At 44.1% G+C, this 15,332-nt stretch overlaps 1 protein-coding gene across 4 annotated transcripts in view; it reads right to left on the reverse strand.

Annotated features, from left to right (window-relative positions):
* Positions 1-15,332, reverse strand: part of HECW1 (HECT, C2 and WW domain containing E3 ubiquitin protein ligase 1) — a 317,358-nt gene that overhangs the window by 139,244 nt on the left and 162,782 nt on the right. For all 4 annotated transcript variants that reach the window (XM_078152039.1, XM_020964420.2, XM_020964419.2 and 1 more), the window contains one exon: positions 10,263-10,587. In XM_078152039.1, coding sequence (XP_078008165.1) covers positions 10,263-10,551 — 289 coding nt within the window. In that variant the 5' untranslated portion in view covers positions 10,552-10,587. The remainder of the gene's footprint in view (positions 1-10,262; positions 10,588-15,332) is intronic.

A 15,332-nucleotide genomic window follows, 5' to 3' on the forward strand; every position in this document is an offset into this window, starting at 1 on the left:
ATAAGAAGTGTCTGATGATTAAAGAAAACAATAAATAACTTAGGGAAAGATGCAGAACTTCTAAGAAAATTAGGAAGCAGATTGGCAGAGACTAGATTTACACCAGTATTTCACATGATATACCAAAATAAGCTCAAAAAGGATCTGAATATTAAAGTCGTGTCAGAAAGGACATACAGAAGGATTGAAGGAGGGATCTTTCCAAATTACGGAGATGCGGAGAATTCTTAACTAAACAAGGGATGGAAAAAAATCATGGAAGATAAAATTGACAATTTTATTGCTTAAAATTACAATAGCCTTTGTACAAACAGATCATGTTCAGTGAGAAAAGGATTTGCACACAATGCTCCTCATAAGATCGGGGCTGAGACAAGGCTGGCCGTTGTCACCATTGCTGTTCAACATGGCGCTAGAAATGTCAGCTTTAGCAACGAGAAGGAAAAGAAATTGAAGGCATTAGAACAGGCAAAGAAGAAACAAAGCTATCACTCTTTGCAAATGATCTGATGATATGCTTAGAGTATCCTAGAGAATCAAGTGAAAAACTACCTGAAATAATAGACAACTTTAGCAGAGTTGCAGGACAGAAAATAAACCCACATAAATCATTGGTATTTCTATATATTACCAACAAAGCCCAGCAGTAAGAGATGTAAAGAGACATTCCATTTAAAGTTACTATAAACATTATAAAACATTTGGGAGTCTACCTGCCAAAACAAACCCAAGAACTATGTGAACACAATTATGAAACACTTTTCACACAAATAAAGTCAGATCTAAACAATTGGAAAAACATCAGTTCTCCCGGGTAGGCTGAGCTAACGCAATAAAAATGATAATTTTACCTAAATTAATTTACTTATTCAGTGCCATACCAATCAAACTACAAAAAATTATTTTAGAGAGCTAGAAAAGATAATAACAAAACTCATCCGGAAGAACAAAAGGTCCTGAATATCAAGGGAATTAATGAAAAGAAATGCAGGAAAAGGTGGTCTAGGCATTCCAGATCTTAAATTGTATTATAAAGCAGTAATCGTCAAAACTACTTGGTACTGGCTAAGAAATAGAGTGGGGGAGATCAGCGGAATAGGTTAGGCACACAAGACACAGTAGCCAATGACTATAGTAATCTAGTGTTTGATAAACCCAAAGACTCCAGCTTCTGGGATAAGAACTCACTATTTGACAAAAACTGCTGGGAAAACTGGAAAAGAGTATGGCAGAAACTAGGCATAGACCAACATCTTACACTGTATACCAAAATAAAGTCAAAATGGGTACATGACTTAGATATAAAGGCTGATACTGTAAGCGAACTGGTAGAGCAAGGAATAGTTTACCTGTCAGATTTATGGAGAACAGAAGAATGCATGACCAAACAGGAGATAGATAATATTAAGAAATGCAAAATGGATAATTTTGATTGCATTAAATTGAAAAGTTTTTGCACAAACAAAGCCAATTCAACCAAGATTAGGAGGGAAGCAGAAAACTGGGAAAGAATTTTTACAACCAGTGTGTCTGATAAAAGTTTCATTTCTAAAATAGATAGAGAACTGAGCCAAATTTATAGGGATACAAGTCATTCCCCAATTGAGAAATGGTCAAAGGATATGAACAGGCAGTTCTCAGATGAAGAAATTAAAGCTATCTATAGTCATATGAAAAAAATGCTCTAAATCACTGTTGATTAGAGAAATGCAAATCAAAACAGCTCTGAGGTACCACATAACATCTATGAGATTGGCTAACATGACAAAACAGGAAAGTGATAAATGCTGGAGAAGATGTAGGAAAATCTGGAACTATGCCCAAAGGGCTATAAAACTGTGCATACCCTTTCACCCAGCAAAGGGTGTATCCCAAAGAAGCTTCTAGGGCTGTATCCCAAAGAGATCATACAAATGGGAAAAGGACCCACATGTACAAAAACATTTATAGCAGCTCTTTTTGTGGTGGCAAAGAATTGGAAATTGAGGGGATGCCCATCAATTGAGGAATGGCTGAGCAAGTTGTGGTATATGAATGTAATGGAATACTGTTGTTCCATAAGAAATGATGAGCAGGTATCCCGGAGAGATCATACAAATGGGTAAAGGACTCACATGTTTAAAAATATTTGTAGCAGCTCTTTTTGTGGAGGCAAGGAATTGGAAATTGAGGGGATGCCCATCAATTGGAGAATGGCTGAGCAAGTTGTGGTATATGAATGTAATGGAATGCTATTGTGCTATAAGAAATGACATGCAGGCAGACTTCAGAAAATCCTGGAAAGACTTGTATGGCCTGTGCTGAGTGAAGTGAGCAGAATCAGGAGAACATTGTACACAGTAATAGCCATATTGTGCGATGACTAATATTGATAGACTTAACCCTTCTCAGCAATACAAGGATCTAAGACATCTCCAAAGGCCTCATAGTGGAAAATGCTATCCACAAAGAAGAAAGAACTATGGAGTTTGAATGCAGATTGAAGCATACTATTTGCCATTTTTTTCTTCTGTTGTGTTTTGTTTCCTCTTTCTGGTGGTTTCTCCTATTGGCTCTAATTCTTACTTACAACATCACTAATGTGAAAATATGTTTAATAGGAATGTAAATGTATCACCTATATCAGATTGTGCACCGTCTTGGGGAGGGTGGTGGGGAGGGAGAGGGAGAAAGAGAAAAATTTGAAGCTCAGAAGCTTATGGAAGTGATTGTTGATAATTCAAAATAAATTAATTTTAAAAAAAGAAATGATGAGCAGGCAGATTTCAGAAAAACCTGGAAAGATTTGCATGAACAGACACTGAGCAAAGTGAACAGAACCAGGAGAACATTCTACACAGTAACAACCATATTATGTGATGACTAACTTTGATAGACTTATCTCTTCTTAGTAAGGCAAGGATCTAAGACAACTCCAAAAGACTCATGACAGAAAATACTGTCCACATCCAGAAAAAGAACTATGGAATCTGAATGTAGATTGAAGCATATTATTTGCTCTCTCTCTCTCTCTCTCTCTCTCTCTCTCTCTCTCTCTCTCTCTGTCTCTCTGTCTCTGTCTGTCTGTCTGTCTGTCTGTCTGTCTGTCTCTCTCTCTCTCTCTCTCTCTCTCTCTCTCTCTCTCTCTCTGTTTCTTCTTTTTCATGGTTTCTCCCATTGATTCTAATTCTTCTTTACAACATGACTAATGTGAAAACCTGTTTAATGTGAATGTAGATGTTGAGCCTATATCAATTTACATGCTGTCTTGGGGTTGGGGGAGGGGAGAGAAGGGGAAAAAATTTGGAACTCAAAATCTTATAAAAGTGCATGTTGAAAACTGAAAATAAATAAATGTTTATTTTACAAATCTGACAGCTAAACTGTGCAAAGAATTGACAGAAATATATCAACACCAGGGGTCATTCTCCAATCAATCAAACAGCTTACCAATGGAAAATTGCTAATATAAAGAACTATATGAATATACATTCCACATATTCCAAATCACTACCAGTAAGAGAAATGTAGGGTAAATAACTCTGAGACTTCACCTTACATCCAGAAAATTAGTTTTAAAAAAAAGCAGTTTGTGTGTTCAAGGGATTTTGGAAAGACAGTGCCACTAACAAAGTTATTGACACTTTTAATTGGCCTATTTATTCTGAATATCAGTTGGGAATTCTGGAAGAAAGGTGAGTCACCTGTTTATACTCTTCAAAACACTGATTGTCCTTGTGGGCACATATCCCCAAAGAAATCCAAGAAAGAAACAAAAGTTCAGTATAGATTAAAACTTGTGCTAATCAAAACCTGAAAGAAAGTGGGTGCCTACCAACAGAAGAATGGGCAAGAAAAAGCCTGGAGTCGATACACATAAGATATAATAAAGATGAGAAATTCCCAGAAGTAGGGGAATCTTTGTATGAATTGATGAAGAACAAATTAAGTATATTCCAAAGCTCCCCATTCACAGTGACTAAATATACTCTGAATGACAAGACCCCTCAAAGGAAGCCAGGTTCTTGAGCCAGAGAAAGACCAAGGAGGGTCCTAGAGAATAGATAATGAATGAATCCTCCCCCCACCCAAGTTGGTGGAAAGGTAGGGGGTTACTAGGCAGAATCCTGTGTGCCCTAGGATGTTGGATGACTCTACTATGCATTTTTGCTTAATTCTTTTTCTTTGTTACAAGGAAAGATTCAATCTGGAGGAGTTAGGAGTGTATGTGTGTACTCAAGTGTGTGTCTGACTCAGGATTGACCCATGAAGTAATGGCAAATCCCATTGTTAGAGGACACCCAGTGGACGGAAGTAAAGGATGAAGAGAGAAGTGTGGCTCTAGCCTAGAAGGATGGTCTGGAGTGCTAACATTCAGCGTGAGATGAGGTTCCAAAGACAAGCCCAGGACGAGAAGGAAGAGCTAGGGCTGCTGCTGAAGGGGGATGGGACAGTGAATGCTGCCAGTGGAGAGAAAGCAGAGCTGCTAAATTCTTCTCTGTTATCTGCTCTGTTGGACAAGGAGAATGGAAAACCAGGAACTGATCCATAAGAAAAGAAAGAAGTTCGTAAGGGGTAGCTGTCTTTGACAAATTCAAGTCATTATGCCCAGATGGAAGGTGCCCTTAGATGTTTGTTTGTTTGTTTGTAAATAGGCACATATGATTGGTGAGAGACCCTCAATGACTCTGTGAAGACTATGGACATGGGAGAAGCAGCCTTGAATTGGAGGAAGAAGAGTCAATTTTCAGAAGGTGGAGGGAATGTCATCTGTATATGATGGGCAGATGAGGTCAGCTTTATCTTCAGGAAAAATTCCAGTGTGTCATTAATGGGATGATCAAAGGAGGAAAACAAAACAATAAGTGCTAGCCTCTTCAAGAACAGGTCATGCCAGACTAACCCTTTCTTGCGCAGGGTTATTAGGCTGTTAGAGCAGAGGTGGCTATAGGTGAAGTTTACCTGAAAAGCACAGAATGATGTAGGTATTCTGGGAACCCCCAGCGAGGTGGTGCCATAGTGTATGGAGCACTAGGCCAGAGTCAGGAAGACCTGAGTTCAAATCCAGCCTCAGACACTTGTAGCAGTATGGCCATGGGCAAGTCATTTCACCTGTTTGCCCCAATTTCCTCATCTGCAAAATGAGGATAATAATAGTAGCACCTACTTTGCAGTATTGTCATGAGGATGAAAAGAAATTATATTTGTGAAGTATGTGATATAATGCACACAGTAGGTACTAAATAAATGCTTGTTTCTTTCTTTCCATATGGTGGATCGAGAGGTCAGGGAGTTACTGGCACTACAGTACAATCAGGAAGATATGAAACTGGTATAAGTTTGATGTCAACACAGGTCTCTAGTGGAGTGCCTCAGGGTTCTGTGCCTAGGTTGGTGCTGCTCAATCTTTTCATCAGCGACTTGGATAAAAGCAGAGACTGTATTCCTACTCCATTTGCAGATGACACATAGCTGGGAGGGGCAGCTAGTGCACTGCAGGGAAGGATCCAAAGGGACCTTGACAGGCTAGAAACTTGGACTCAATCTAAAAAGCTGAAATTTACTAGGAAAAGGTAAAAAGTCTTGCCTTTGGTTTCTAGAAACGAGCTTCCCAAGCAGAAGCTGAGGGAGGCAGGACTAGAGAGCAGTTTGTCTGGAAAAGGTTGGGGGGTTCAAAGGACAGAAAACTGAATGCCAATCAGCAGTGTGATCTGGCAACCTTGAAAGCTAATACCACCCAGCGCCCCACCTACGAGAAGCACTGAACACAGGACTCAGCCCCAGGGACTCACTCAGTGCTCCATCCCCTGTGCTCTGGCTGTCCTCCGGAATGCCCAGGCAAGTAGTGTGTTCAGTTATGGACACCACATTCTTCAGGACACTGATAAGCTGGAGTGTCCGGGGGTGGGGTGACCACTTTGGGGAAGGGCCTCAAGTCCATCTATATAAGAATCCCTTGAGAGAACAGGTGATGTTTAGATGAAATAGGTCAAGTTTAAATACAGACCAATTCAGTGGCACCCAACAAAATCAGACAAAAATCTCACATATTCCCTTCCCTGAAAGAGCTTGCTTCCTAGGGAGGAGCTGCTCCTTGGGATGTGTGACTTTGTGTGATTAAATTCCATCTCAGACCTCCATCACCCCTCATTCAGGCTGTTGTAATAGCCTCCTAACTGACCTCAATGCTTTCCATCCCCTCCCCTCATCCATCCTCCACAGAGCTGCCAAACTGATATTCCTAAAAGAAGCTCTCTCCCTGTCTCTGTCTGTCTCTCTGTCTCTCTCTGTCACTATCTCTCTCTCTCTTTCTCTGTCTCTGTCTGTCTCTGTCTCTGTTTCTGTGTCTCTGTCTCTCTCTCCTCCTCCCTCCCCCAATCTCTTTTTCCTGCCATATGCTCACTATTACATCTCAAACCTCTGTACCTTTGCAAAGGCTAGCCCCCAGGCCTGGAATACTCTCCTACCCCTATCTCCCCCCCTAACTCTTGGGACCTCTGGCTCCCTTTAAGGCTCAGCCCACATATGGTCTTCTGAGCTTTCTCCATTAAAATCCCTTTACATTTACTTTGTATAGGCTGCTGGGCGTTGCAGTGTGAATAGTTCTGAGATCAAATCCAACCTCAGGCACTTACTAGCTTTGTGACCCTGCCAGACAAGTCCCTTCAGCTCTGTCTGCCTCAGTTTCCTCAACTATAAAAGGGGGATAATAATAGAAGCTCCTTCCTTGGATTGTTGTGAGGATCAGATGAGATAATTGTAACGTACTTAGCGTAGTCAGTGCCTACTAAATGACTGTTTCCTTCTCTTATGTAATTTGTGTTTGCTTACATTACTTGTCCCTGCTAGAATGTAAGCTCTATGAGGGCAGAGGCATTTATTTCATTTTTGTCTTTTGTCTCTCCCTTGTCTGGAATATAGTAGGTGCTTAATAAATACTTATAGAACAAGCTCAAATATGACCACTCAAAGTAACTGGCTCGGGTTGGCTCTCTGCCAGGGCCAGTTCTGTCAGGCCATTTAATAGACTTTGGGGTTGGGGCAGTGGGGAGGGACGGCCTGGGCAGGAGGCCAGGCTCTCAGGGGCAGGTGGGGGAAGGGCTGCTTTTGAAGGAAGGCACCAAAGAAACGCCTTCAGCTGTCAGACAAACCCCAGCGCTCACATCAGCGGAGGAGGAGCTCAGGCCCTTGTCTCAGGGAAGACCTTTCAGAAGATGCAGGCAGCCTCAGGTGATTCATTTTTACATTTTGGTCTGGTGTTGACAAAGAACCTGGAAACAGCATCTCACCAAGTATCCTTTCTGTGACCAACTCGGTTTTGATGGCTGCTCACAGGGCTGTGAGGTTTCTAAAGCACGTTAAAAACATCTTGTCATATGAGCCCTACAATAGCCATTGAAAAGAGGGGCTGTCACCATATTGCAGATGAGGAAACTGAGGCACAGAGAATTTGGGTGACTGGTCCATGGTCACAAAGAGGCAGGATTCGAACCCAGGGTTAGCCCTGGCTCTTGGGCCTGGACTTTATCCATTACTCTACTCAGTATCCAGCTACTTCTCAAAAGCAACATTTCCATGGCGAATGGGAATAACTGTATCCCTTTGAAATACACTTGTTTTCAAACTACGTCTGCCTTGGGATTCTCTCAGCACACGCATGTATGCATGTGGGGACGTGAGCTTTCTCGTCACACTGTTTGGGTTACTCAGCTGTTTGCATAATTGGTCTTCTGCAGCTATTGCTTCTTTTCAGCAAAAAAAGCCAGGCTGTTTCCCAGGCTTCCTGCAGTCCCCAGCATACTGCAGAGCCGGCTGCATGCCCACCTGCTCGCTGCCATGAGGGGCGCTCATGGATACTGGGCTGGGCAGGAGAAGATGGGGTGTGCTGGAGCCAGCTTGAACCAGCTTTGGACAGCCAATTGATTAGTTTTCCTTAGAAACATTTATACCTCAAAAATCAGCAAATGCTACAATTCAGGGCTTAATTTATCATTTGGCTGATTGTTAAAAAAAAAAGGATAGAGAAAATATTAATTATGCAGATTAAATTGAAAAATGCATCCTCAGCACATTTTCCCCTGTAGATCTGGTTGTTAAACATTTCGCATCAGACCAATGATGGTTTTTTCTGTAGAGCTGGTTGTTAAACATTTCCCAGCAGATGGTGGCTAGAGATTTTGACACCTTCAGTCTGGCTGTTCTCACATCATGTCTTGTCATTTACTTATCAGATTCAGATTGATCTGGTAATGGCCCCTGCCTTTGACGTGGACCCTGTGTGATAGATTCGTGGACCTAGACAGAGCACGGACCTTAGAAGCACTGAGTGCAAACCTGCTCAAGCACTGGGCTTGGTGCTTCCTAGATGCTCCCAGAGTAATTGACCCTTCCCTTTACAAATGAGGAAGAAGCCTCTTTTACACTTGCCCAAGGTGATACACATAAGAAGTGGGATTCAAATGCAGGTCTTCTGACTCCAACCCCAGGGTTTTTCCCAGGATCTTTCCTCTTACAGGGCACAGTTGTGACCGATGCCAATTCTTCTATGCCATTCTGATGCTTCCAGATCTGCCCCATGGGTAAAACTTTGAGTCAGGGTTCTCCTCAGACCGAGAGGCTCCAGATAACAACATGGAAGGTCCTTGGCTCCAGGGCCCCTCCATGGGATGCCTCAGGGCAGTCATTGCTCTAACATCAATGCTAGGAGGGCAGCTTCCGGACTCCAGCTACCAAGAGGCTGTTTCTGTATGAAAACGAACAGAGGAGGTCTGGAGGCTCAGTGGGCAGGCCTGGATGGAGCCCTCAGAAGCCCCACCTCACCCTGGAGGGGAGGGGTCCTGGCTCAGAGGCTTCTGAAGGGGTTGTTGGGGTCTAACCTGGGATGTCCCTCGACTCCAGGACAAAGGTCCTGAAGCAAATGATGAGCTTAGACTTCTCTCTGTGGGAGGTGTCAGAGCCTGAAGCAATTACACAGAACAGCTTGTGGAGGGGGCAGCCTCGTGCCGGCTCACCCACCTCCTGCAGGGGCTGCATTCGAGTCTCAGAAACCAAAACCAATCAGCCGAACCTTGGCCCTTGGACGCCTCAGCCGTCACTCCCCCACAGGAGAACTGCTGGGTTCCGTCCTGGTGAGGCTGACCTGCCCCTCCGTCTTCTAATTCACAGAGAGATGCATCACGGACAGAGGAGTCGGCGGGGTTTGGGTTCAAAGCCTGCCCCATCACGAATTAGCTGTGTGGCCCTGCCTGACCTCTTCGTGCCACGGGCTCCCCAGAAGACCTGATGCTGCAGAGCAAGGGCGTTTCCTCCCTGCGGGCCTTCCACGCCAATGAAATCTCAGGTCCGGTTGGATAGAGTGATCACCTCCCCTGTCACCAGAACTTCCCAGAAGCCCTTGGCCATAAGCTAAGAATTCAGCGAGAAGGGAACTGAATCTTGGTCAGGATTGGAAAGTGAGCTCTCATTCCTACACTCTAATTCACTGTGTTAAACAGCCAAATATTTGGCCTCCAGATCCATTCCAGAAAGAAATGAGATCTAGATGGACTGTAGAATGAGAAGGGACAGTGTAGGACAGTGGAAAGATTGTTGGAGTCAAGGGAGCTGGGTTCAAATCCTGACATCTATACCAACTCACTGCGTGACCAGGGGTAAGTGACTTCACCTGAATTTGCCTCAGTTTCCTCAACTATAAAATAGGGATAATAACAGCACCCTACCTCCCAGGTTGTTGACAGGATCAAATGAGACAATTATCGTGACTCACTTAGCACAGTGCCTAGCACGTAGCAGGTGGCATGCAAAGGCTTATTCCCTTTATCTTTCTGGGCCTCGCTTTGCTCATCTGTAAAATGGGGGAGTCAGACTCCGCATTTTTCTGTGGTCACTTCCAATTATAGATCCAGGGCCTGATGACCACGAGTCATTGAACTGTCTTGGGTTTGCTATGAAACAGGAAGCTTTAGGTTCGACGACAGTGTGAGAGCGCCCCAGTCACTCGCGGCATCTGCCTTACTTCCCCACCTTCCGTGCTCCTCGGCCCTGCTGCTTTCGCATTGTCCCCTTACAGCACCTCATGGTTCATTAAAATTTTTTTTTGTTTCATCTAAGGTTTTTCCAAATTTGCATAGACATTATTCTGTTTGTATCTTTTCCTAGTTCCTCCTCCTTCTCCCCAAAGTCTGTATTCTACCTACCCAACCTCCCAACCAGGATGAGTGGGTAGTTCAGCCAGAGAGCGCTCGGCACCGTCCAAGAACGAGGCCCCCTCCAGGAGTACTCACCTATGAGGTACATGCCGATCCAGTCCCCGGCGTCCACCTCCTCCTTGATGTCCCAGTAAATGACTAGGTCCTGAGAGTGGCCAATGGAGTAGCAGGAACTGCTGACCGTGAGCGTGGAGCGACTGTCGGAGGTGACGAGGTCCGTGTCGCTGGTGGACCGAGGAATGGTGACCCGGTCGTGCGGCCCGTTCCTGAGGTCGAGGTTGTTGAACTGGTCAGGGTTGTAGCTGTATCTCAGTGGCTCTTTACACCGGCGCCGACTCTGGGAGTTCCTCGATGGAGAGGCCATGGCGGCCAGGCCGAGAAATCGGTTCTGGTACAGGTTCTGGGAGGGCGAGAGGCAAAGAGGCGTTCAGAGCACGCTGGCCAGTGTCGGCGGCAGCCCACAGGGAAACCTGCAGTCAGCAGTGTTTATTAAGCATCTGCTACGTGCCTGGGGCTGTGGGTGTGAGGCCCAAGGTGAAGTACAAACATGAGATGGCTTAGCTATTGAAGGGGGAATGTGGGGCCCTGGGGGGACCGGGACTTCCGGCGAGGGAAGCCTCTGCGTCAGGGATTGAACAGGACAGCCTAGCTGTCCGGGAGGTATACAAGGCCCGCTGCATTACCTCATACCCACAGCAACGGCCGGAGCCCAGACAGATGCTTCATGAGGGGACCCTACGATGGCGCATGCTCAAGTCTTCCTGGTCTACTTGAGGTCAGCCAGACTGGGATGAACGGGCACTGGGGTGGTCAGAATCTCTCCCCCCTTACCTCTTCCACATTATCCTCTCTGGACGTGAGGGTCGGTTTTCCTTAATTGTTTTTTAATGACAAAGGAAGGTTCATTGAAAGGGCCAGGGTGAGGGTGAGGGTTGAAGAGAGAGGAAGATCAGGAAATGAGAAAAGAAGACGCTGTGAAATTTAAAAAAAAAATAATTAAAAATAAAAATGAAATAATGATGCCCTAGATAGGAGAGGGGGTTGAAAGCACTGTCTGATCAACCCTCCAAATAAGTTACATGTGGTTTGTCAGATTCCTCATATGGAGAACTCCAGGGTTATCAGCCAATATTTGTTCAGTACCCCGATCTGAAGACCTGCAGAGTCCCAGGCCAGACCAGGACCTATAGGGCCAGCCGGCAGCACTCGCCAGGTCCATCAGCTTGGCCGTTTGGCCCCTTCCTTCTGCGGGAGGGTCCTTGCCCATCACAGCCCCTCTCCCCTGAACGCCCTTCCCCTGGTATCGAGGTTATGAGGTGGACTTGGGGTGTTCATTACTTGAGCAGACTGAGAGACTGCTGAGGCAGCTGCGCTGGCAGGGGGGGGGGGTCTGCTGCTAAATCACAGGATCTCTCACTTGAAAGAAGCCTCAGAGGTCGCCTGCTCTAACATGTAACTGGCAAAAATTAGCCCCATAAAAGCAGGTCCCAACAAGGGGCTGTCCAGACTTTGCTTTAAGACCCCCCCCCCCAGGCAGCTCATTATACTTTTGGGTCTGATTTCTAGGAATTTTCTTGTTACTTCAAGTTTAAATATGCCTCTTGGAAACTTCTGGGCTGCAGCTAAGTGGTGCAGTGGATGGAACACTGTACTTGGAGTCAGGTAGACACGAGTTCCAATCCTCCCTTGGACACTTATTAGCTCTGTGGCTCTGGGCAAGTCACTTAATTTCTTTCTGCCTCAATTTCCTTATCTTTAAAATGAGGATAATAATAGCACATAGATCCCAGGGTTCTTGTGAGGATCAAATGAGTTAATATTTGTAAAGTGCTTTGTAAGATATATATATATATATATATATATATATATATATATATACATATATATATATATATATGTATATATATACGTACACACACATTCACATATATGTATATATGTACACACATACATACATACATCATATATATATCATTTATAAAAATGCCAGCTGCTGTTATCATTGTTAGTAATGTTATTGTCATTGTTATTAGCTTCTGCATACATTCCTAGCTCAGTCTTCTGGGGCCAAGCAGACAGGCTCTAATCTGGCTTCTTTTGGACAGCTCCTCACAGCTGGCAGGGCTGCCCTCAGTCTTCCCTTCTCCAGCCTGCCCTCCCAGCACATGAGCTCAGGGCGCTTTGCCCCTGGCTGCTGTTCTCTGGGCACACCATCAGAAGCAGCATTTTGGGGATAACAGCAATGGAACCCAAGTCTTCCTCCAAACATTCAGTCAAAGCTGAGAGAACAAACAAGTCAACAATTTCTTTAGATGGTGGAGTGAAAGCAGTGACTTGAGCGCTCCTCCAAACCCCTCCAAATACTCATAAAAAATGGCTCTAAACAAATCCTGAAGCAGCAGAACCCACAAAAAGACAGAGTGAAACAAATTTCCAGCCCAAGACAACGTGGATGGTTGATCAGAAAGGTGTGTCGCTCCGGGCTGGGAGCGCAGCGCAGTGTGGGTGCACAGGCCGCAGCAAACCTGGAGCAGGCCTCAGAGGACTGAATCTCCGGCAGCTGTGGAGGTTTCCAGACTCCTCAATCCACCAATGCCAAAGCCAAATTAGAAGGTCAGTGGGAAAAGTCTGTTTCTGTCGGTGCCTGAGAAAGGAAGGCGGGGTTTCAGCTCCATTCCCCAAGAGCGTGGCCCTGTGGGGGGGGCAGCTGCTTCCCGAACTTCCGGCCCACAGACTGAGGGGGAATCCAGTGGCTGGTCAGAGAGGGATTGCAGGGATCTCTTTGCCAGTGCTGACGCAGGAATCTCTTCCTTTGCCCGTGTTTGGATCTGGGCCACAGTTCTGGGCAGCGGTGCTGGGGTGAGGAGGAGCGCTGGCGTGGTGGAGCTTGTAGTAATTGCAGAGAGAAGCCCCTCCTCACAGTTACAGGACAGAAAGGAGTACTTGTAGTCACAGGCCAGTAAAGGAGTAAACACCCTGCCCCTTATCATACCACCTTGGAAGAACTGAAAATTTACAGGTCCCTACAAGTATCTCTGAAAACAGCTGTACAAACCCCGAAGCTTGGGACAGTACATTCTCCACATTGGAAGCAGATTGTACCTTAACAAAGAGTTTAAAACTCAAGTAATTGGCCGGGATCATGAGCAAGCAGCAAAAAGAGTCAGACTATATTATCTTACTTTGGTGAAAAAGAAGACCAAAATATACAACCAGAAGAAGACAACAAAGTCAAAGCCCCTACATCCAAAGCCTCCAAGAAAAATATGAATTGGTCCCAGGCCATGGAAGAGCTCAAAAACGATTTTGAGAAGCAAGTTAGAGAAGTAGAGGAAAAACTGAGAGTGATGCTAAAGGAGACCCAAAAAAATACTGAAGAAAATAACACCTTAAAAAATAGCCTAACCCAAATGGCAAAAGAGGTCCAAAAAGCCAATGAGGAGAAAAATGCCCTAAAAAGCAAAATTGGCCAGATGGAAAAGGAAGTCCAAAAGCTTACTGAAGAAAATACTTCCTTAAAAATTAGAATAGAGCAATTGGAAGATAGTGACTTTATGAGAAATCAGACACAGTAGAACAAATCCAAAAGAATGAAAAATTAGAAAACAATGTGAAATATCTCATTGGAAAAACAACTGACCTGGAAAATAGATCCAGGAGAGAGAATTTAAAAATTATTGGACTATCTGAAAGCCATGATCAAAAAAAGAGCCTAGACATCATCTTTCAAGAAATTATCAAGGAAAACTGCCCTGATATAGAACCAGAGGGCAAAATAGAAATTGAAAGAATCCACAGATCTCCTCCTGAAAGAGATCCCCAAAGGAAAACTCCTAGGAATATTGTAGCCAAATTCCAGAGTTCCCAGGTCAAGGAGAAAATATTACAAGCTGCCAGAAGGAAACAGTTCAAGTACTGTGGAACACAATCAGGATAACACAAGATTTAGCAGCTTCTACATTAAAGGACCAGGGCATGGAATATAATATTCCGGAGGGCAAAGGAGATAGGATTACAACCAAGAATCACCTACCCAGCAAAACTGAGTATAATCCTTCAGGGGAAAAAATGGTCATTCAGTGAAATAGAGGACTTTCAAGCATTCTTGATGAAAAGACCAGAGCTGAATAGAAAATTTGACTTTCAAATACAGGACTCAAGTGGAACATGAAGAGGTAAACAGGAAAGAGAAATCATAAGAGACTTATTAAGATTGAACTGTTTACATTCCTGCATGGAAAGATGATATTTATAACTCATGAGACCTTTGTCAGTATCAGGGTAGTTGGAGGAAAAAAATTGTATGTATGTATATGTAGATAGATAGATAGAGGTCACAGGGTGAGTTGAAGATAAAGGGGTGATATCTGGAGAATAAAATTAAGGGATGAGGGGATTATATTCGGAGAAGAAGAAAGGGAGAGGTAGAATGGGGTAAATTATCTCATAAAAAAAACAACAGAAAAGTCTCTTACAGTGGAAGGGGAAACAGGGGAAGGTGAGAGGGAATGAGTGAATCTTATTCTCATAGGATTTGGCTTAAGGAGGGAATAACATACACATTCAATTGGGTATGGAAATCTGTCTTACCCTACAGGAAAAGGGGGGGGAAGGGGACAAGAGAGCAGGGGAATGATAGAGAGGAGGGCAGATTGGGAAAGGGGTAATCAGAAGTAAATACTTCTGAGGAGAGACAGGTCAAAAGAAAGAATAGAATAAATGGGAGGGCAGGATAGGATTAAGGGAAATAGAGTTAGTTTTTCACAACATGTCTACTATGGAGTGTTTTGCATAACTGCACATGTACAACCTATATTGAGTTGCTTGCCTTTTCAATGAGGGTGGGTGGGGAGGGAGGAAGAGAGAAAATTTGAAACCTAAAGTTTTAAAAACATATGTTTAAAAAAATGTTTTCACATACTACTGGGAAATAAATATAGGAAATGGGGTACAGAAGTCTATCCTGCCCTACAGGAAAATAGAAGGGGAAGGGAATAAGAGAAGGGGAGAGAGATAGAAGAGAGGACAGAGTAGGGGAAGGGATATTCAGAATGCATGCCATCTTGGGGTGGGGGAAGGGGGGAGATGGGGTGAAAATTTGGAACTCAAAAACTTGTGGAAGGGAATGTTGAAAACTAAAAATAA

This window comes from Phascolarctos cinereus, unplaced genomic scaffold (genome assembly GCF_003287225.1).
Source record: "Phascolarctos cinereus isolate Bilbo 61053 unplaced genomic scaffold, phaCin_HiC Scaffold_4;HRSCAF=312, whole genome shotgun sequence".
Taxonomy (NCBI): domain Eukaryota; kingdom Metazoa; phylum Chordata; class Mammalia; order Diprotodontia; family Phascolarctidae; genus Phascolarctos; species Phascolarctos cinereus.